At 37.0% G+C, this 24,972-nt stretch overlaps 1 protein-coding gene across 7 annotated transcripts in view; it reads right to left on the bottom strand.

Moving 5' to 3' along the window:
- Nucleotides 1-24,972, bottom strand: part of LOC134536506 (solute carrier family 23 member 2) — a 156,912-nt gene that overhangs the window by 108,770 nt on the left and 23,170 nt on the right. Inside the window, exon 1 of one of the 7 annotated variants that reach the window (XM_063376276.1) lies at nt 1,357-1,379. The exons of 3 other annotated variants lie outside the window; for them this stretch is intronic. Coding sequence is in view for 2 of the 4 variants with exons in the window: in XM_063376262.1 (XP_063232332.1) it covers nt 46-84 (39 nt within the window). In the remaining 2 variants the exon portion in view is untranslated. Of the gene's footprint in view, nt 1-45; nt 239-1,356; nt 1,380-24,972 lie in introns of those variants that run through there. 3 more of the 7 variants (XM_063376262.1, XM_063376270.1, XM_063376237.1) reach the window with 3 other exon arrangements.

Raw genomic sequence — 24,972 nt, 5'->3', positions numbered from 1 at the left:
CACCGAGGTTTTTAGAAATGCGACTGTGTCAGTTCATTAACTCACCGCTAGGGTGATCTGCGAGCTGCTAGCGGACTCCACCATGACGCTCGCTCGCGGGTGTAAACGTACTTGTTTCTGGTCGGCGCCAGGCCTCTGCGACCCTGGCCGCTGGCTGTCGGGTTGACTATAAGGTGGCAAGGTCCCGAGTCGCCGTGCGGGACGACCGCGTCTACGTAGCGTCTAGCCCCCGCTTATCTACCCCCCCTCTTCACTCCACGAACGCGCGCGTGATCGTCGTAACAACGGGCGCAAACACCGTGCGAATAACACCCGCTCCGCACGCGCTCGGTCACATTCACGCTCGGCGATATCTAAGACGTCATTCAAGCACTTTTCCAGAGACTAACACCGGATAGCGTCGTTACGTCAGTCCGATAGATGGCAGACGGCATAAATAATGTATTTTTTAAATCCAGGTGGTAAAGGTAACATAATGGCAACGAACATAACGTTTTCTCTTATAAAAACGTTTTTTTTTTTTAAAATAAAATAACTACACAAATGTATGAGGAAAATTAAACCTCAAGTGCTTCAAATATATCTAAAAAAAAAAAAAAAAGTTAATCTCGTTCAACACCATGTAATAAAATATACATTTTTTTACAGTATGCAAGTAAATTGTGTTTGTAGTCCCAGCACTGCCCAAACTCAATGCGGACAGCAATTTCCAAGTTCCCGCCCCTTGCCTAGTAGTTTATTTCTGCTACGACCAACTTTTCTTCCTGAATTATCCTTCTGTTTACAATAACCAACCTGATAGCATAATGCATGACTTTTGCACCTAACATGAACGAGCTCGCGGTTTCCCCTGTGTCTATGCAGGTTTTAACTGGGCCCAACTTATCTAGTTTAAGTCTAGATCTAAGAGTGAGGGGAGTTAGCCATGGCGCCAGACGTCATGGCTGGCCAATCCCCTCCTAATACACGATCTAGTAGCCCTCCTGAACAAAAAAGAAATATCTGAAGCTGACAAGATCGATGACTGTGATGAAGCTCTGATGCTAAAACGATGGAAAAGAAACGTTTAAATGGAAATTATAGTCGTATTATTATTATTACTATAGAAGTGGAAGTGATAATGTAGACACTAAACATCTTAAAAATATTATTAATAAACATGTAAGGAAGATGAGAGCAGTAGAAGAGATTGATTACACGTCGTGGAAAGATTAAAACATATTAGTCGAGATTTTAAGACTTCCATTTGCTTCGCAAAAAGCAGAAAATTTAAATTTATCTAAAATCAATGAAACCTGGACTATACTTCACGAACTAAGAATTACGGGCTACACACAGTGAATGACTTGTACCAACCTGCACGCGCCTGTTGAAATCTGTCAATTGGAGCCATTGTAACCAGTTGAAGCCATTGTAACCAGTTTGTCATTGTAACCAGTTGAAAACATCGGAACCTGTTGAATACATTGGAAACAGTTAAAGCAGATAGAGTAATTGTAACAATAGGATAAATTGGAGCCAATATAGCTTATAGTCATTGTAACCAATTGGAGAATTTGGAGCCATTTTAGCCACTTGGTGCAGTTTAAGAATTTGGAGCTACTGGAGCTTGTTAATCGCAGTTGAAACCAAATGAGATTGGAGATATTGGAGCCAGTTGGGGTCAACTAAAGGCCAATGGAGCAATGTTCGAATATATTTGGTTAGTATTCTTTACTTATATTTATTCAAAATAGACTGATAGAGAAAAAAATTAAAATTAATTGAAATGTTTTTTGATTTGACTCACATATTATTCCAGCAACTGTGTGATTATATAATCCGCGACCAGAAGCTGGTTCCTCAGTTAACCTTTAGGTTTGGCAATGTGTGGATCAGCTCTATTTGCTAAGTATACTGGGATTTTTTTTGGTGTATTTACGTTTCTTAGTTCTACTTCGATGGAAGATTTACCATCGTTAGTAGGGTACCCTGATGGCAGCCACACCGACGACAGCAGAGATCTCGATGGAAGGTGTACCATCGTCCACAAAGACCATGATGGCATCAACATTGACGACGGCAGAGATCTTGATAGCAGATGTGCCATAGTCATCTGCAGCTACATGAAAGACCTCGGAAATCCTGGTAATAGCAGCTTCAGCACCACCTATCATTTTAAAGATGCAGTGTCTTCAACAGAATAAACATCTTTGTCTACAGCATCATCAACTAGTTTGTCTGTGGTGAATCCATCAGCATGATCGACATTTTAAACGCCACAGTAAAGGAACTGCGGAAATAACTTCACCAAAGCAACTAATGCTCGCAGGCATGAAAGAAGTGGATGCTTTTATCAGTGTGTCAAATGTAATAAACTATTTGGGTGCCATGATATCTGCATGGGACTAGTTACGCATAAGCAAGAACCTGATTGTAAATTCTGTGATGTAATCTTAAAACCAATACGTGATTGTAAAAATAACTCTGAACGTATTAGATATCACTGCAACAGGTGTTGTAGCCAGTTTATACACTATGAAAGATTAAAAATATGCACAAGGAATTATGACCGACTGATTGCGCAATCATCAGAATCAAACGGTATATTCTGTGGAAAGACACTTGTATGCACAAAACATGCACTGCATCATGAAATACATTACTGCCATTTTAACGAAACTGAGAACTTTGTCCTGTGTGAAAAATTTGGTAATCTACTGTCAAGACATCTCAATTTTAAAAAAAAATTCTTGCTTATGCTAGAGCTATGTTCTTGCTGAACAAAGGAGAATTCATACACTGACAGAGATTGTTTTGTAATTTTTTAATTTCTTAATATAATTTTATTTACCAAAATGTGCGTTGGTTTTCTCCAAGTGCTCTGAATCACTCCTGGAGAGTATTCCCAAAGTACTTCTGGTTATTCCCGGTGATCTTCTGCTGGTATTCTCCGAGTGCTTCTGGTTATTTATGGGACACCAGGCTCTGCATGTATTTTTTTTGTAATGAGACAAGCAATTTTATCATAGTTTAATATTAAATTTCTGCTGCCAAATCAGCACTTAAAATATATTTTATCAGGAAGAATTCAGACAAAACAGATTCATTACTCAGATGATTACTTTGTCTTAAAACATCTGAGTAACACAATCATGCAAGAATGGTTTTCTTCCCCTAGAGGTCTAGCGAAGACTTTCTCTTGGGATCGTGATTAAGCAACCTGCTTCACCAATGAACGAGCGACTGCCTGTACAACACACCGAATAAAAATGTATTATATAATCTATTATTATGCCTTGAAACAGCTGTGATACATAGGGACCCGAAAAATTCGCGGGTTCAATGACCTGTAGGATGAACTCCATAGTTCTACGTACACTCGGTCAAATGCCACCCACTCATTGGCTGCTGTCTTGTGAGACGTTCCATCGTAGCAGCCTGTGATTCGATAAAGCTTCGGTCGGGTGTTTCTCAATGGCCCAGAGTCATCCAGGTGAGTTGTGAACCAATAGCAGAGGCAGCACTGAGGTATAACGATTTGTATTTTAGCCTATCGCGAAATGAATTCGCGAATTTTTCCGGTCTCTAGTGATACACTATCATGGAAGATGATTTTCCTTCCCCTTGAGGTCTAGGTCTTGCTATATGAGTGATCATCCCGCATCCCACAAGAAAGATAAATAATATTTACCTCCATGCAACATTAGGCGACATCTGTTGTTGAAAAGCTGAACTACTTGGCCATCAATCTTTCAAAATAGAAAATTATCTCTCGCTGGTGGATAACTCAAATTCGTATTTAGGTATCTGTTTCTAATTAATGATCTCAGTCACAAAAGCTAGGTATTTCGAAGTTCGAGTGTTCGACACTGGTTGGATTATTTTCTGTTTGAAAAATGGAAGACGATTTTGATGACATGTCAAGAATAATCAGCATGGGTTCTAAAAGCAGTAGTGTCACCGTCGACATATATGTGTCGGAACTGTGGCATTTCGTTCACTAAAACCAACAATTTTCGACGTCATGATAAAAGCAATTGTGCAAAGAGTCATTTGCAGTAAATGGTACATTGCTACAATTGCAGCTTTCAGTTTATGGAAAAAGTGATAAATTAAAAACACACACACACCAAAACCTGCGAAGGTACACATTTTTTTCGTATACTGAAAAAAATTGAGGGTTTGAACCGAATGTATGCGGGATTGGAAAAAAATCATCACAATTGGACATATGCATCGCCTGCATTGAAATGCAATGAGACTCCAGCATTGAAGAAACGGCACAAAGCTATCGTACTACAGGAAGAAAATTATGACAAGTTTCCTAAGATGAGTCAAGAAGGATTTGATGTTACAACAGAATTCTATGATGGATTTTCTGTTTCTCAAGCTGAAGGATTAAATAATATTAATGGAAACAATGGCAGCAACAACAGCTTTACAGAAAATAAGAACACAATACAAGAATTTGAAGCTACCAAGTCAAAAATTTGATGTTTTGAGATCAAAACGATAGAAACGATGCGTTAAACTAAATTATTCTAATTAAGCTTACGGTGGTCACTGAGACGATGGTGATGGTGACTTTGAGGCTGGTGTTAAGACGGAAGAATTCATATATCTTTAAAAAATTAATAACAAACATGCATGGAAGATGACAGCAGCAGAAGAGATTGATTACATGAAGATTCCAAACAGTTGACAAAATACTACCTTCTGTCTTTTTGTTTTGATAGCCAATCAAAATTGCCCTTAAAAATTTTACATTTTACGAGACAACATTATTAAGTGAATTACAACCCAATTTGTTTCAAATAAAACATTGCAATTTCATTCACCATCATAAATTTAGTTATTAGGAAGAAATATTCTTTCTTAATATTACTTATATAAATTATGATACATAAACCATGTAGATTAATAATTTCCAAAGCATCATTACCATCGGCTGGAAACAAACTTGCAAAATCAAAGATATTAAATGAAACTAGACATGACAAATAAAAATATATTAAACCATTTATGGCGGTAACGTTGGAATTGCAAAGAATAAAACTGAAAGAAAAATTACACACATCAAAATAGCAATTCCTTGTTTTCAAAAAACCTTTCCACTACCCCTTTGGTGGAATTTTTCCCATAAAGGAACTCGACCGAGATTTTCCGCCACAATATTTTAAGTATCAGTTTGGAAGTGATTTGTAAAACATTACGGCAGTTATCGCGTCCATAAAAATGCTATGTATATAGGCTACATATATAAACTTTTGAGTTGAATATGGTTTTGGGTTCTATGGACCATGAAACAAAAAAACTATGTTAAAATGTTAAGTAAACCATAGTAACGGTGACAATAGGCAGTCTTTCTTCGAAATCTATCTGAAAAACTTCGCTGGACGAATCTTTTGTAGGGGAAGCAGTGAGTACTTACGCCGTTCAATGTTTTGAGACGCCCGTTGACTGCTATGCTTGTATGAAAGCACCGCGACCACGGTGCTGAGTGGTGAGATTATTTGCTCCCACCTAGGCGATCCGCACTCGTTTGCCGATGGTGAGAAAATTCATATTTTAGTGGCAGACGTTGATGTGAGTTAGTGCGTTTTATTGGGGTGTTCCCGTTCCTTACCCACAATAACAATCCGTCAATGCCCCATTCTCATTTCAACATATAAGTCACTGAGAGGGAAAAAGACATGGGTTTATCCCTATTTTGCAGTGATAAAATCCGACCCAATATAATAAGAAATTAAGTTATTTTACGGTTTTGCGAAACTTTATTATTTTATGTTACTTTTTTTTTCTGGTGACGAAATGAAGATGAGTTTTAAAGTAGTTCAAATGTACAGGGAAGTTATGCAGCTGCAGCTACGTTTACATGAAAAAATTGTTTCCTTTTACCGACATGTATTCTTGATGAAAACTGGTTAAACGAAAGCTTGTTACGTGCTTGCCGGTGCCGTAGATATTGGTTACAAAAAATATCTACTGCGCAGCTAACTCGCATTAGATCTCTACATGATGAGTCAAAATAAGACCGAAAAATTTCAGCTGTAGGTTGTTCACGAAAAAAATAAAATATACCACTTAAATTTACAGAAATAATGGTGTTAGCACCAATCATTAAATCGAAATAGTTTTGAGACATCAACACATTTTTCGGTGGTTGTAGAAATTTGTTGAAATAAACTTTATTACGGATGCTTAGAGTTTCATCTTAAATAATTTATCTGTTATTTGCAACAAACCATCTGTTCAGCCAGCCCTGGTAAGCACTGGATATCATTAGGACATTTTACGTTTTCAACTTAATTTTTTTTTCTATGGTAATCTTCAGCTGAATATTGTCGGTCGAACTCGGACACAGTCTGTACATTGGCTTCCTTCATATGTGAATACACTTCATCTTCGTAAATTTTTGCACCGTCATGAGCACGCCTGATACTCACGCACGGTAGTTGACTCTTACTTATCACGAACGTGGTAAAACCAGACTGTTTACTACAGACGAATCACACAAGAGGCACTGTACACCCACACTTCTTGCTCAACCTTTTCGATCGTTTAGACAGACAGAGACAGAAGTGAAAACGTAACACTCGCCGGAAATAGCTTGTCGAGTTTTTTTGTATTCGGTTGATATGGCGGGTCCAAGGGGGAAGATAAAGTAATCGAAAGACGCCACACTGGTTTACAACAGTTAAGGCAGAGATCACACATAATCAAATTTTTAAAGACAAACAAGTTCATTATTTTAACACTACTTGCATATTATTACACGAAGTCTGGTATTTCATGACACAAATGTGAGGGTTTAGGTGTTGAATATGCTACACCTGTGACCTAACCGTATTTCTGGTGCACGATAGGACACGGCTAGTCTCTTATTTATAGGAAACTGATTTTTGTGTCCTATCCGTTGCCTTTATGTTGCCCAAATCTCGCGCATGCGCAGAGCTCACTTTTGTGTTTATTTTGTCCAAATGGCGAACCCGCTTTTGGCGCCATTAACTCGTATATAGACAATTATCTGACCATCGTGGGACGTACCAAGCGCATTAGTGTGACGAATGAAACTTTATGATAGAGAAACTTTCCTGAAATACATTTGCACACTTAAATGGTCATAATAAAAAATAATCGGAACTTAAAAAGTACTTGACAAAATTAGAAAAACTTATATTTTTGTGCGATGGTGCTGCTTTTACCTCTAGTATTTTTGCCGTAAAAATTGTATAGATATCTGCAAAATGTCCACTACAATGCGTTGAAACCAGTTTATAGCCTCGCGCATGGCACCGTTTATTAAAACTGTTGCCGATTTGGTTCCTTAAAGGGATTCCGTTGGGACACGTTTTGGAATACGGCCCGCGAGTTAGATTACTGTTGTACCCAAACAAGGTGGTGCTTATTCGCTACCTTACCCGAACTCTTGGAATACCGCCCAATTCCTGGCTTCTGATTTGAGGCGCGCTGTGTTCCAGTCATTCGTAAGGGCGATTAACAACTGAGGCCTGGTGTTCTGGTGCAGTATTTATATAGCAGCAACCACAGCTCAGCTGTGATTGGTCCCTGTGGTCGGCTCTGATTGAAGGGTGGTCTGGCCAATTAGGACTGATCAGGTTTGCAGGTACAGCGATCTTGACTGTGGCTTGCCTCAACCCAGAAACCAGGATGTAATTAGTGACACTGGTCATGCATAACTACGATATAGTTGTAATCATTTCCAAAATTGAATACGATACTAAACGCCAATGCCTTCACAGGATATCACATTTGTAGAAACTAGTCCCAATAACTTCAGGCATTCCATTAAATGATATTAATACTATGTTACAGGGCAGATTAGTACTAAAATAAAAAATAAACAAATAAACTCATTTCTGTAAAAAAATTTCTGCTACTTTAATCGTTTAATCTAATGCAACCATAAACTCTAGAGTATATTTTTCCGACCTATATAGGGAGAAATGGGTTCGGTAATAATAGCCCAATTAAGTTTTATTACAGTTTTATAAATGACTAATATCTTTGAATATATATACTGTATAGAAGTCGCCAGCCCAGGTTAAAAATTCTAATACGGTTTTGAGGTAGTTGGTTAATTCACCGCCGCAATCGCCACCATCTATAGGGCATCGACTTGTGGTGGTCCCTAGCGGACAAGTGTCGTACTCTTCAAACACCCCTTCCCATTTCTGTTGAACGACGTTGAGCTGCAGTGAATGATGGATGAGGGGTGCGGGGAATGACAGCGGGCGACAGTGCTGCGCTCTAACGTATAAATAACAACTAAGACGATACAGGGCGTTACGGCAGCGCACTGCAGCGGTGAAGTTCCCAAGCTGCTCATTATACGCATATGAAAAACGTAGAGTAAATCCTATCCACTCGCGACTTCTATACAGTATATATATTCAAAGCCAATATTTACAGCAGTATAGTTTGGTTCCTCCGGGCACAGGGTTCAGGGTGTGGTGTGTGGCGGTTTCTGCTGCATTTAAACCTACTTCTCCGATGACGTCACGGCGGCCATCATGTATGACCTTGACCTTGACCTTGACCTTTGACCTTCAAATTTGGCAAAATTTGCCAAAATTTCTGAAAATCTGCCAAAAATCGCCAATATTTCAATTTTTTTTGGAAAAAAATCCCGCTATAAAATCTAAAAAAATTCCTCAATTCAAAAATTAGGATTTCGAAAACCTCAAAATACTTTTTGCCTTAGAAATAACACAAATTTCTAAAAGAGGCTTATGCATCCATGTTAAAGCCTCCGATAAGCCTCTGACGTCATCTAGGATTATGACTGCCATCTTGGATTATAACGTCATCGTTGCAATTTCCGTTACGTCCGCCATATTGATAATACGTAATTTTTATGTTAGAAAATCGGGGGAAAATTTTAAAATTTAAAAAACTAATCAATCGAATTTAATAATAAAAATTTAATATGAAATATTTAAAAAAAAATTATAAAAAAATGTACACTTACGTCATGGAGCTCGGAGTCCTCGGTTCAAACCCAGTGAGGGCAAAAAAAAAATGACGACGATTGATCCTTCCTTCATGGAAGCCGCTGGCAGAACGACCTCCCACCACTTATTTCAAGGTATATATATGGTCAGCAAGTATGATTTCATGTCCGCCATCTTGGAAATCTTTATTTATTATCCGATTTTAATGAAAAAAATATAAAAAATATAAAATAAATACATTATTAATAAAAAAATTAAAAAACCGTTGCATGTTTCGTTATGACAGCCATCTTGAAAATCCGTTATTTCAATGCTAGAAATTCCGAAAAAATGCCACTATTTTTTTTTAAATTGCCTACTTCAAATGGTTATTTATGTAAACGATTTCGTTCCTCGGTTCGATTTCCGGCGAGAGTACACCAGTAATTTATTAACATATGTTAACAATACTCAATAAAAAGTAATAAAAATGGGTTACGGCACACCGAAATTTTGAATTATGTCACCACTGTATCAAGTATCGTTATGGACGCCATCTTGAAAATCTTTATTTATTATCCGATTTAATGAAAAAAAGTTCAAAATTCATCAAAAAATTTACTTATTAGAATACTGATTGATTAGATCGATTCCTGTTTTTGGTTCAAAACCGGTAAGAGCAAAAAAATAAAAAAACATCAGATCCTACCTCCACAGAAGCCACCTAGACTGACCTCTCACCACCAATAACAAGGTATATATCGTCAATTGGTACAATGCCATGTCCACCATCTTGTCTTCGTCCGCTGGAGACCACCATTTGTTTTCGTCTGCTATAGTGTGCTGAAACCATGTTAGTATATTTTTATGTTCACCATACCTTTATCCTCGACTGTTGACATTGAACTTTGACCTTGACCTAAAACTTTGACCTTGACCTTGAACTTTGACCTTGACATTGACATTGAACTTTGACATTGAACTTTGACCTTGAACCTTGACCTTGAAATTTGACCTTGACCTTGACGACCATCATGGATCCGACATTTTGTGTTCAGTACATGCTCCCAGTAGCAACCACCTGCCAGAGGACATTGCCACCATCTTGTTTTTGTCTGCTGGAGGACACCATCATGTGTGTTTACTCATCTTATAGAGTGCATTACCATCATGCTAGTTTTATTCTAACCCGCTAGAGTGCAGTAATCATTTATTATTACTGAGGTGTCCATCATCTGAATATTTGGGCGCCATCTTGGAATCGTGTAATTATTTAGCTAGAGATTGGGGAAAAAAATCCAAAATTCATCAAAAAATGCCCTCATTCAAGTAAAGATTGATTCGAAACTTGGTTCGATCCCTGGACGATAAAAATTAATGTAATGTAACATAAATTTAGCTTAATAGTGGCAGGTTCGAGAAATAAAACACCACAAGCTCCTTTATAAACATAAATTTTATTATATAAATTCTACACTACTACAAGTACAAAAAAACACATGTAAATTATTAAAGCCTTGAGCAATTCACGATTTAAACAGTCTTCTTAGAGTACGAAGTAAGTCCTTGACATATGTTTAAATGATTTTTCAGTTTATTATAGTGGGTCGTCTTTACAGAACCGACGAGAGCGGCTTTAACGAGTCGCTTCATCCCGGGCTGGCCCTACGTCCGAAAAGTTCAGAAAAGTGGTGCCCATTCGCACCACTCCGCGCGGCGGCCCGCGGAATTCCCAAGGCCGCTCAGCGATAGATACCAGTGCCAAGGAAGAATGATGCGCGTGGAGCGAAGGGGGAGGGGGTAGCGACGAGCCTTGTATTCCGGCCTGGCACGCGTGGTATGCCTTACATCTGTTGACGGCACGTGATACGGCGATACAATTCATTCGAAAAAAAATTCTGCATGGAATATTAGAGATTTTTAAAAAATTATTTTGGAAATTTATAGAAAATAAGTCCCAGAAATTTACAGAATGTTTAAGATGAAATAGTTACTACCAAATCTACCAAACCTGTAGGCTGTGCCGAAATATTTTTGGTTTTAATTTCATCCTCTGTTTTTTCATTACATCGCTGTTATGGTTCGTCTTATCGAAAATAGTTTAAGATAATATTTATATTATTTACAATAAATTGTTATAAGTTTTATAATAAACCTAATACGGTAGTTATAACAGTTTTTCCCACCCTTTTTAGGAATGGTTGGTTGAATCAAATATTGTTTTATACCAACGTTTTAACTAATATTTAAATGGTTAAGAGACAATTCAAATGAATTTGATAACATGACTACCAAAGGAATTATGCATTTATTTTACCTTCAACCCCTGCTTTTCCAACCCTTTCAGTTATAGTTGTTCGCATAAACAATTATTTCAGACATAAGTTGTATATAATATAAACAAATTTGACAATAAATAAGAACGAATTTTATAATGTAATGGTACGGAAATTATGCTATTTTTTAAGCAGGAATTACTTTATAGATCGTCTTTAGATCGAATTGTCATTCTTATGTGTAAGGGTCCACAAAAATAATCTTTCTGCTATATGATTTAAAAATTTCAAACACTTTTTTTTTTCTTCGAGCAGTCGTTACCAGTTCGCATGCTTGCTTGTTGCTGTGGAGTTTTTCTGCTTGTCTCTGAATCACTTAAACTCACTGAAACTGAGCGATGTGACGCAGCGGTGAAACAATGCACTCGCGTTAGGTTGAAGCTGGTCCTCCGTAGATTCCTGTTTCTCGAAATCACTTCAGAAAAATGCTAGGGTGGTTCCTTATCAAAAATATTAGCCAACTTCCCCCTCCCCTAATTATCCAACTTTAATAACTTTACTGTCAAATATACATATAGCCCAAAGATCAACAATACAATTTACAAGTAACTATGGCCAGTATGTTAACACCTTTTAACACTAGGCCAAATACAGTGATGAGATTTATATCAAAATAACTTTCATACAATCCAATTTTGTGATACTTTCTTACTAATACTATTGCTCTCTTTATCTGAAAACTTGAAATAAACGTATTGTTTTGAAACAATACAAATTACCTTTATATTTGCGCTGAGAAAAATGAGCAGATATGGGACATAAGAAGAGTTCTGTAATAAAATTTTAACGTATTAGTTACCAAAATTCAATATCAGCAAACATAATGATCGGTATGCATACCATTCTATATCATACTTTTGGAACAGTTTCGCGGTACCAAAAACTTAGCAGATTACTTTTCCTTTATTAATAACGTTTCTGGGTGGCGGAAGCGAACTTTGGTTCCTACATTTGTACCTTTTACTCAGTTGGCACTGCTAAGTCAAATATTCAGTGCGATTGATATCGAAATAAAAGGGAAGAGGAGTTATTCAACAATACTTAGATTAATGCCATTTTCTTTGTGTCAAATACTATAGCGTACCTACCTAGAGAAACAAATAAATTTATTTCGTTTCAGTTTTCGGTGCAAATGACTGTAAAATCGTAAATGTATAAAAATTCATTACAAAACTTAATTTTAAAACAAACAATTTGTTTCTCATTCTTAGCTAAAGGTTAAACATAAAAGTTACGTAAATAAAAATAATAATATTAGGACGTAATATCAATATTAGTTGTCCCCAAAAAAAGCTATTTACCCCATATTTGTTTGTGAAATCACGTACATAAATTTGATGGCATCGTTATGAATTATTAACTTTATCTCTCACTAGAAAAAAACATAAAAAACATTTTGATTTTTATCCCTCAAAGAGTTTTATTTGATGGAAAACTTAAAAACTATATGTATACATATATTCTCTACATTACTGAGGTATAACTTAAATTTGATGTTATTTTTCATTATTAATATACAATTATTAGCAGCATTAAGGCATAACTGTTTATCTCCCGCCAAAATGTAGTGTAGGACAATAACGTGGTAAAATGGATTACAAAGTTTTGGCTTGAACTCAGTAGGCTGTAACCAGTGATTCTGTGTGGTAAAGTTTTATTATTTTTTATTTTTTAGAAACACGTCTGTGTTAGTACGTAAATATTGGCCCGGTTCGCCTTTTGGAACCAATCCTTAGCGCTAAAATGCCACGCTTGAAAGAATATTTTTCATGATTTTAAAATAAACGTTTACTTTCCGTGGTCTCGCTAAATGAATTCGAGGCTGTGTGTTGGAGGTCACACGGAGAGAGGCCCACCGAGGAGCAAGGTAAGATAAAGTTCGAATCGTCAATCGAAATCACATGGCAGTTTGCGGGACCAATCAGAACCGTGCTAATCCGCCTCAATTAGCCAGCGTGACTTTGCACACACACGCGAAGAACTTGGACGTAGCTTGAAGGTCGTCGCACTCTGAACACGAGCTCTGAGTTATAACTACCGCCCGCGCCTACCTGGATGTGAAGTTATGGTGGGTTCTCGTAGGTTCTTACGTCGTATAGTTGTGCAAAGAGACACCACGTTTCGCTGCTTATAAATTCGAGTCATTCCGGGGCGTTGGGTATCGAACCCAAAACCTTTCATCATGAATATGACGCAGAGCGTTGCAGGAAATTCTGAATGTATTTATATTTTCCGTGTCACATGGTTGTAAATCATTTTGCAGAAAACAAATAAACGTACTTGCAATCAGTTACCACAACGGAAAAAAAACAAAACAAACATAAAATCTTTGGACTAGGCAGCATGTCTCCTTAAGATACATTTTGCGTTTGGTATATAATATTTACTCACAATCTTTTACATGATAGAAATGGCTATAATACTAATCATTTGTAATTATTTAAATCAATTCGTATACTTTTACATTAGTTCTCATGTTTTCGCATACTTTTCCATATATTTCCACAAATTTTCAAGCCTTACCATAATTTTCCGTACTTTTATAAAGTTATTCATTCTTTCCCAGAATTTCACAGACTTTCGTGGATTTCGAGCACTTTTGTCCAATTTGTACACTTTGCACTCTCTGTCAGACGTATTCTCTCAGACATCGCGTATTCTCTCAAACTTCGCTTACTCTCTCAGACTTCGCTTACTCTATCAGACTTTGCATAATCTCTCAGACACCGCGTACGCTCTCAAACATCGCGTACTCTCTCAAACTTCGCGTACTCAGACTTCACGTAGTCTCTCAGACATCGCGTACTCTCTTAGACTTTGCCGATTCTTTCAGGTTTTCGAATACTTTCTCAGACATTCGCCTATTTTCGCATAATCTGCATACTTTAGCACACTTTTCATACTTTTGCATACTAATTCTTACTTTCCCATAGTTTCCCATACTATCCCAAACTTTCGCATACTTTTCATTTTTGTTAATTTTTGCATACCTTCGCATCTTTCACAAACTTTACTTTATCGCTAATTTTCACATATTTTTGCACACAAACGCTTGATTTCGCAAATTTACGCATCCCTTTCATACGTTTTCATACGTTTTCATACGCTACTTGCCCATATTTTTTAATTCTTTCTCATTCTTAAGCATGTTACCTATTCCCAAACATAAACATATTTTTCAATACGTTTGCTTAGGTTCACATATTATTGTAATCTTTACAATATTTTACATACTTATGCACACTTACGTACTTTATCATACCTCAATGTATTTTTCAATCTTTTTAATACCTTTGCATACTTTCACATACTTTTACACTTATTTGCACATTTGCACACTTTTGACATGCTATTATGCAAATATGGCATTACTTTTCAATTACTTTCTAAACATTTGTTAAACTTTAGTTTACTTTACTTACATTACTTTTCCATTATTTTCCAAACATTTTTTTTATACTTTCGCCCCTTTTCACGTACTTTTGCTTACTTTTTTATTCTATTTCATAGTTTTGAATACTTTCTCATACTTTTTCTTACATTTAAATAAGAAAACTTACGTACCATCGCAGAATTTAGCATATTTTGCATACTTTAGCATATTTTGCATACTTTAGCAAATTTTTGTTAGTTCGCAACTCAGGGCTCAATTTCTAGAAAAGTTCCATTTAATTTACACCATTAATACTTTTTTGTTTATTTGATGTGCATTCTTCCTTAAATAATCCTTGAAATATCTAACAGTGAAGATCACACACGGGTGAAAATTAAGTGTTATGAATGGACTGCAAAGCAAATACTAAAAATTGCAAATAAACAAACAATACAAATCGCAAACATATGTTGTATACTTTTGCATTCTTTCCCATACTTTTAGAATTAGGGCGTATGATAGATCAAAGTGGGAGTGGTATCAAGAGTGGGACGCTCAATATTGAAAGGGGGAAGGGAAATACCGAGAGTTACATTCCTCACTTTAGGCAAGCGTTGGTGAAGCGAGACTACAGTGCCAATCATCTGTTATGCAGGAAACCAGAACAAGCTTTCCCTTTAAAAAATCAAAATAAATTATAATAAATTGTGAACATTTTTATAGTCCACTTTTAATATGTTTATGTATATTTTACCTATCATTAACTCATTTTTGATTTTTAGCGTCCACTAAAGAAATGTAAATTGGTGAATAAATATCAATTTTCAACGCAAAATTATATATTTTTCACATAATTGTGTTCCATACAATATTTCATATCCTAATACATGTGAATTTTCTTTGCGCGTGTGGCAGCCACCCCCCCCCCCCCCCGAGGGTTTCTTTGTTACTCGTCTTTATTATTTTTTATAAACATCACAGTAGAAATGTTTTGGGCCTTAACATTCTTGTTACCTACAGAAAATGAGTTTCCCCAAGCTCGAAAGAATTAATTTTTTTGTAAGTGCGAATTTCTCACAAAACTATTTTTATTTTAATCACTTACCCTGCCCGCGTATTTTGAAGAAATGAAACTTGCAATACAGTCATTAGCTATAGGTCAATACATCCATTAGCTAACGGTCCCTAACAGCAAATAACAACCTCCAGAGTCTGTAAAATTAAAGTTAGTCTTTAAGTATATTTGTTCTGTTTTTGAACAATGTTTCCATATTTTGTTGACCTTCCAACATAAAAACTTTTATTTTAAATGTAGGTATGAATAATGGACTGCAAATGGTAGTTAATTTTATTCTTCTAATTGAAATTTGGTCGTTAAGGTAATACTTAGTAATAACTATAGACCTGCAAAATTCGCGTTTTCGATGGCCTTTAGGATAGACTGCACATACCCCTGTACACTCGGGCAAATAACGCAAGTTCATTGGCTGCCGACTTGTTAGTCGTCTCAGTTGGTTTGTCTGTGATTCGATCCTTCTTTGGTTGAGGGTTTATAACTGGTTGAGATTCGTCCAAATGAACAGTAAGCCAATAGAAAAATTATCTAAGAGGTATATGTGTTTGAATTCTAGCCTATCACCGAATGAATCCGCGAATTTTGCAGATCTCTAGTAATGGCATATAATTGTCCATGTATACTCACTACTAATATAAATGTGAAAGTTAAAAAACTTGGGTGTTTGAAACTAAATCAATTATTAAACCAATTTGGATGAAATTTAGATAAGTGGTAGCTCAAAGTTCTATTAACTAATAAGTTATATAAACTTACGAAATTCCACCCGTAAGAAAATGAAGATAGGAAATGTTTAGATTTAGAAACAAAATATCTACTAGATTTCAAGTTAAATAACACATCTTGAGTACACAATTAATTTTTTTTCTTCAATTATACAACAAGGGGGGTAAAGGGTGTAGATACATTTGGTTTTATGTCAAGATAAATGTCTGAAATTTAAAATTCGGGAGGTATGATGAATGAATGATGTGTGCTTATATATACAACTATTAACTGCTCTTTACTACATTCTGAAATATCACACATAAAGGATTGAACGGGAGGTGGAGTTTGAATTTTTAATAAAAAGTATATTTGCTCCACGAATTGAATCTAGTTAAAATAAAGCATTTGGTAGGAAAAAAAACTATCCTTATAATTAAAACTATCCTTGTCATTTTCTGAAATTGCATGCTTAAGAAGGTCAAATTGGTTATGTAAAATAAAATAATTATTAAATATACTAAGGTTGAATAAATGAAACTGAGCATGAATTACAAACACAAAGAGTTGCACTGTGTTTTTTTTTTTTAATTTTTAAATTTTAACAACTAGATATTACTTTATGATAAAAAAATGGAGCTAATCGAATGATGATAACGATATTGTGTGTATTGAATTCACACGTCCTATTATCAATAAAAAACCACACAATTTGCGGCGATTGCCTGGAGTTGCTTTACTTCTGGGTTGTAGCCAAGTCGAAGGCGAAGATTTCACTGACCAATCTTACATAAACAGGGAGGATGGATACAAATTAAACAGAATATGGGAACCACTCTTCAGAAATTCTCAAAATAGAGTTTTGCATCCAACAAAATTCAGATCGCTTCTGAATCGCCAGCAGCCTCAGCCAATCACAAAAACCCAGCTTGATTGGCCAAACCAACCAGCCAACCAGAAGAACGGAAGGTTCTGACTGGCCCAAAAGCTGCAGTTAATCAGGAAATACTCCCTTCTCAGGTGAGAGTGTTTAAGAGGGTGAAGAACACTACCAAGAACTTCGCGCCGCGACCGCCAGGCGCACTGCGGTCGGTAGTTGCCCGAGGCTGTCGCCAGGTAGCGCGCGCGGCATGCCGGCAGCGCTGCTGTAGCGGGAAGCTAGGCAGGTTCCGGATCACTGTCATGTGGACCGACCCGAGTCGTGCAGAGGCTCTGTCGTGCCTACGAGCCGGCTGGACAGTGTACGGCCTCTTCATTGCCCTCGGTGCACCGGGGTGGTCCTGCTGCGTGTACCTTAGCGGCCCAGTGACTGTAGGCACTGCTTCCCATCGGGGACGCACCACAACGCCGAACGTACAATAACGCCGAAAACCATAACGCCGAATGCCAAATTGACTACAACGCCGACAGCTATAAAACTGCTGTGTACCACAACGCCGAATTACCACAACGCCGAAACACATTAACGCCGAAAAATGTCATTGCAGGAATGCCACAAAGGTTAGGTTAGGTAAGGTTAGGCTTGGTTAGGCTAGCCTAGGTTATGTTAGGTTATGGTATTTCGGCATTAAGAAACATTTAAGAATTACACACTAATTCATTCAGTTGTTTTTCATTTTGTTCCTGCTGCCCGCCCCCCCCCCCCCACCCCTCCGTGTAGCAACATTTTTCGGCGTTACTGTATTTCGGCGTTGTGGTACACATCAGTTTTCTAGCTGTCGGCGATGCGGTCAATTTGGCATTCGGCGTTATGGTATTCGGCGTTAATGTACGTTCGGCGTTGTGGTAACGACCCCTTCCCATTACCACTCCCTGACTCCTTCCGGGCCTCGGGCGAGTTCTCGTTGCGATTGACTCCGGGCAGCAGGCTTCCTCCGGCGCGTCGCCGGTTTACTGCTGCGTCCCGACTTCGCTGCATCCCTTCGGCTGCCGGGGTGCTGATTCCGCACTCCTGCAGTCTTGCCTCGCGCACAGACGCACGTCGCCAGCTGCTCCCCCCCTCCCTCCCAGGAGAGGGAAGAGAGCAACGGCAGTTTCTCATATTATCAACAGAAGCGTATACGTTTTACCTGGAACGCATCACTTCCCTCTAGTCAAATCACTCCCATTTTTCTATTGCCCACAAACACTTCGGCTGTGTGGGACTGGCTTCATCTGTAATCTAAAAAAAAATTCCAAGAACCTCAGTTTGTAACTGCTACCCTGATGGTGGTGAATGTAAGGTCGACCGAAACGTCGGTGAAAACTTCGCCTTCGACGCGGCTACAACCTGGAAGCCGAACAACGTCCTATTATTATGTGAAGATATGGATGTTTGTTGTTTGATTACGTTTTTATTATTGAACTGAGTTAAAAAAATTTATTGAATGGATGAAGCTCATATATATTATTACAAAAATCCTCAGTTTCTTAGAGAATAGCGATTGAAATCCATTTGTAAATATAACATAGAGCGACATTGTCCACAAATAGCGAGGTGTGGGAAATGAGTACCTGTTAATTATTTTACGAAATAGCCTACTGGTTGTGTATAAAGGTTTCATACATATAGTTGGCAATAATGTTTAGTTTTAAATTTATATTAATAGGACAAATCTGAAAAATTTTGTTTTCGCCTAGCACTACATGATGATGAAACTATTGGTATCAATTATTTAATAGTTACAAAGATATATAGCCTACAGACCTGACAGATGATTGCACCAGCAATGTAACGGATATCTAGTCCGTCAACGACGGTTATCACAGCTAGTGTTTTATAAAGTTCTATTCATATAATTGAATAATTTCTATGCGAAGAAAAGAAACTGAGAATTAATAACGTAAACAAATATTTATTTATGTGGCATTTCATAATTTTTAGAAATTTGACCGCTAAAATTGTATATTTAAATAAGGCGTGTTTTTGATAAAATATAATATTTCTGAAGCTAATGGAGTGTTAAGTAAGATTAAACAGGCCAACAAGAATAAAATTGGTGCCTAGGATTTTGGAACTGATTTTAACTATATTTGGAGCGCTGAATCTAAATATGAAATTAGTTTTTTTTTATCAGCTCTACTTTTCGAGGTAAGTGTGAAAAAAGAAGGAATATCGCCTGCTCGACTCAAGCCACTTCGCCACAGAAATACCGCAGGATGGGAATCCCATCATTCATTACAGGACAACCATTCTGATTTCGGTTTTTCAAAAAAATATATCTATATAAAAAAAAGCTTGAGCGAATCTTTCAGTATTCCCCAGAGAAGTTTATGTAACATAAAACCTCGGTAACGAGCAAATTCATTGTTCTCATATTGCAAATACACTTATAATACTCTCGAACATTAAATTTAACGAAGAATTCTTTAACATAATGCCGAGCGTGAAAAATATAAGCAAATTGTATTTACAATTACCTTCCTTGACGCGAATCACACGTACTTTTCGCACATGCCGTTAGAATTTGCTGCCGGAGAAACTACTTCGACTATTGAATCATTCTATTTGCAGAGCGAAAGGTTAAACTTAATAATTCAACAGCTCCGATAAAAGTGAAAAAGAAAAAAGAATGCTGAATCCCGGCTTTGGACCTGATTTTGACGGTAATTTTAATTAAAATACTACCCATGTTGTTAAAATTCATTTAAAATTTAATACTATAAAGTTTTCTTTTGTCCTTGTGAACTATGGTTCTCGCCATCCACCACAAATGGCAGCACCGTGATAACGCATTTCCGTTCCACGCATCTTACGATCCATTCAAGAAATTACTCCTGCAAAACGCTGTATACCGAGAGCTAAGACGTCACACATAAAAGAAGATTTATTACTCGTGTTAGACACTAATTTCGGAAACTTCATCAATATTTTAATGTTAAATATCATATTTGAAATTTGGCTGGTAAAGTTGAGAATTTATATACATTGTATTGATGCTACTATCCAAATACTTATTCGCTACAATCCTATGGAAATGTATAAAGATGAGAGGGGTTAAGTGAAGATAGTTTTTATTTCATGTAATCCATAATATATCAATGGGTATACTAAAAATGCACGTACAAATTACTGTGTATGTATATATATACACGCAGACGTAAAATTTCAGGTACGCTTCACGTCGTAAACGTAAATATTCAATTTTGAGCTTCCACGTAACGCCTGGAGCTAAAAGTTCAAAATGTACTTCAAACCACGTCCGATGTCGTTCCAGTGATAAAAAGTTATTATATCACCGGAGTTAGGATTGAAAATAACTGGAATAGGCCCCTCGCACCATGAGCTTAGTGCAAACTGCCACCAAGGGCACGCATTTTTATTAATAGTACAAAAAAAACACTGATTTTTTTTTATTATTGAGAGACACTGCTTGACTATTTTCCTCAACCAGAATTTAGCATAGCTGAGTGTGTTTTGTTAAAAACAATAACAAAGTAAGATTTCTTATAATTAGAGTATAAAAATTATATTTATACTTAAAATTGAACTTATAAAAATTATAGTATAACTATTCACAATTTGATTACTAGTAAGTTTGATTCCTGAATCGTTTATGTTGAAAGTTGTTTCATAAATTATTTGTGTTTAAACGTGATCATACATAACCTGCAGCTTCCTGACAACCTATTAAAAAAAATCTCTAATGCAAAATTTAACTGCTGGATAAAAAGTAAAAAAAAAACAACTATTTAACGCTCTTTAATAGAAGATAGTAATGCAAAAGTGAAAAATATATTGTAAAACGGGAATTTTATAAGCTTTAAATTCAAACGACACAACATATAATTATTTCCTTATACCCTATTGAGGCATCATTATTCATTCATGTACATAGGATGTCGTTATGAGGATGAAATTGTGTGTGCCCAGTATCAATGAATTGCACATTGACATTTCGTCGACATTAAGGCCATAAGGGGTGAACCAAACAAAGAAAAACAAAAGAAAAATGGACTAAGGGAACGAAAAAAAACCCACAAATGATGACAGCACAAAAATATTGAACCCAAAAAAATTGAGCACAACAGTTGAAACGAGACATAAACACGACAAAACGAAATGACGAAACAAACACAATAGTTTTCCAAAAAAGTAGAGAACGAAAAAAAGAAAAAAACACAAATAATGACTACACAAAAATAATGAACCCAAAAAAAATTCAGCACAACAGTTGAAACGAGACAAAAACACGACAAAATGAAAAGACGAAACAAACACAATAGTTTTCCAAAACAGAAACAAGCGACCGTTTCGGGAACTGCTATCTGCTCCCGTCCTCAGGCAGAGACGCACATGGTACGAAAACACAGGTGACCATATTTCTGTTATGGAATATTATGTGGTGTTTATATTGTCGCGGGTTGAAATTTTGCAGGGTTGTTGAAATCAAATTTAGGGACTTTACTGACGGGACTCTGGGCTGGCTGCTCTGTTCACTCGTCAGCGCAAGTGGCGTGACCATGTAATTGGGGCACGGGGCCGGCGCGGCGCGCTGCGGGCTTGCAGAATTTTGTTTGTTTGTTTGGCCGCGCGCTGGCGCAGCCACGGGCCGCAGTTACTGGGGCGCGCTGTCGTAACAAGCCGCGCGGTGTGGCCTGCACATTGGGGTAGAGGGGGGGTAGTCTTCCCAGATGTTCTAGTTAGTTGTTTAGTAAATTTGACTTCAATAACGAGCTTTTGTTATGGTAGGCGCGGCAGGGCGCGCGAATTTAAGCGCAAGTGAGTGGTGACTCGGGGCTCACTCAGGCGGAGGCTATGCGTCTCACCTGTGGTCACGAGTTGTTAGTTCGTTCGTGATGTAGGAATTCAGGCTCACTCAGGCGGAGGCTATGCGTCTCACCTGTGGTCACGAGTTGTTAGTTCGTTCGTGATGTAGGAATTCAGGCTCACTCAGGCGGAGGCTATGCGTCTCACCTGTGGTCACGAGTTGTTAGTTCGTTCGTGATGTAGGAATTCAAGCTTTCGGGCGGAAGCTATGGTCGACGCCAGAGGCCACGAGTCGTTTAATTTAAGTTAGGTCATAATGTAGTCGTCAAGCTTTCGGGCGGAGGCTATGGCCCTCGTCAGGGGTCACGCGTCATAGTTTTTAAAATGTAATGTTCGTTCGGGATTTCAAGGGCAGGAGAGGCCCCTACGTTATTTTTTTAAAGTAATCGATCAAGAAAGGCTTTTCGGAAAATGTGAGTATGGACTTATCTTTGTTTTAATTTTAAGTATTAATTATGATTTGAGGTATTCGGAAGGACTAGGGAAGTGTTTAGTGAAGTTCTCTCATTCTCTCTCTTGTAAGGTCGTTCAATCGTTAAGGAAGTAAAGAGATTATTGTTTTAAATTGTAATCCCGCTATTTAAATGTTCTTTAAAATGATGTTGAGTATTTGACTTTAAGAATAAAATAATTTTAATTAAGTATTATGTTATTTTGCAAAATCTCCTTAGTTCAGCTCTCACCAGACATCCTGTACGGGATGACGAACCTATGATCCTAGGTACAGTAAAGTATTTTATGAAGTTAAGACTAGTTGATGCCAAGCGAGTTGTTTCTATGTAAAGAGCTACGATTCTCGCCCCCCCCTCTGAAGGTGGATCGTGACAGAAATGGCGGTGGCACCGGCTAGGTGCACGTGACAGAAATGGTGGAGGCGCCGGGTAGGTTCTATTTTTGGAGAGAGAGAGAGGTAGATTTTTATGTTTATTATTAAGTTAGTTTCAGCTTCTGATAGCAGGTTATTAAGAGTTTACTTGAGGAGAGGATTACGGAATTTTAGTCTATAGTGGAGGAAGTCTTTGAGATTTTTTTTTTGACGTAACAGATGATTATTTGAGTATACTTGTAAGGATAAAGTTTATAGTGATAAGTTGTTTTAAGTCGTTGAGTTTATCGGGGATTTTTACGTGAGGAGAATACGTTATAATTTAAATACTTAATAAAGATAATGCAAGTGGTTTAGTTTTATTAAAGTTAATTTAAGATTGTAGGTTAAGAGAATTATAATTTAAAATAAAATTTTTTTGTCGTAAATAGGAATTATTTTCAAGTGAAGTTTGTTTTGTTGTCGTGCGCGTAGGAGACGAGACGTACGAATTAAATCAGTCGAGGGAAGGATAAACGTTAGAAAGGAATTAAAGAGAAAACGAGAGTTTATGTAAAAGAGAGTTATAGAATTTATAGTGATGTTTTGTTTTAATTAGAAAAATGTTGAGAGTTGTTTCAGAACGACACGTCAGTGGACGTGGCAGAATGAACACGTGACGGGGAGGTGCTGAGACCTAGCGGAGAACGGAGGAACCGCAAGCGAGGGTTGGCGCACCTGATGGAATTCGGTGACGTCACGGGCTCATACGGAGACGTGGACGGCCGTGACCTTGTTTTGATCAGCTGTACGGTAACTTAGCGATAAGAAAATAGACTATTGGTTAAATAAATTTAAATTTAAGTGTGTTTTAGAAGAAGAGGAACTTTCAGTATGTAAGTAATTTATTTTAAGAAGTGTATGATGTATAGGCTAGAAGTGTTTCGTTGTAAGTTGTTTATGTTTTTGTTAGTTAAATTCTACCTCGGTTTTAAAAATATTTTTTTGGGATTTGTAAACATTATTAAGGAGGTACACTATAAAATCGATAAGCATTGAGAAAACTGGGAAGGCTAGATTTTGTGTGTAGAGGGAATTTACTCCAAAAGAACAGAGAGACAAAATTAATGTTTTCATTAGGGCGAGGGACCCTAAGGTGAGGCGTTGTGTCCCTGGGAAGAAAGGGAATTGTAGCGCAGACCATAGGAGATGGGCTGACTACGGAATTAAGGGTCAGGAGAATCCTGAGAGTTGTGAGTAGTTTGGGGCAGGAGTTCCCCATGGTAGTACCGAAGTGGCTATCCTGTATGGGATAGGGTACCATTTCAATGAAGTTTGTTGGTGGGGTTAGAGCCCCCTGTGTAGTGGGCGTATAGCAGATAGGCACTACAGTGAAATTTTTGGTTATTTTGTGAGGTAAATTCCCTGGAGGTTAAGTAAGATTGGATTCAGTTAGGAAGGAGGGAAATGAGAAACATTGCTGTAGAGAGTTAGTGTACTTGCCTAATGTGAAATTGAATTTTACTAAATTAATTTAGGAGAAAGTTTTGTTCGGTAAATAAATAATAATGGAAGATAGCTAGATAATTAATTAATTTTTTTGAGTAAGGTGTTTTAAGTAATGAAATAAAATAATGTGAAGAAGTTTGAATAATTGGGGAGGAATTTCTTTAAGAGTTTAGATAATTGTTTTTGAATTTATTGAGATATTCAGCCAGTGGAGTTTGAGTATGAGAGATACAGTGAGATTTCAAGGAAATTGGTTGTTTATTAATTAGGACGAATGAGATTTTATGATTTAGAGTCAGTAAGCATAGTTAAATTTACGACATAATATTTGTTGACAGTTTACAGTTATTAAGGAGAAAACAGAGTAATCTATTTATTTTTATTTTAAGGGTTTGAAGATAAGATTATGAATTTTTTTTTTGAAAGTTTCTTGGGCATGTTTGAATAATTTTTATTTGGATTTTAAGAAATTACAGAGAAAATT

This window comes from Bacillus rossius, chromosome 1 (assembly GCF_032445375.1).
Source record: "Bacillus rossius redtenbacheri isolate Brsri chromosome 1, Brsri_v3, whole genome shotgun sequence".
Taxonomy (NCBI): domain Eukaryota; kingdom Metazoa; phylum Arthropoda; class Insecta; order Phasmatodea; family Bacillidae; genus Bacillus; species Bacillus rossius.
This window is presented reverse-complemented; position numbering and strand designations above follow the sequence as displayed.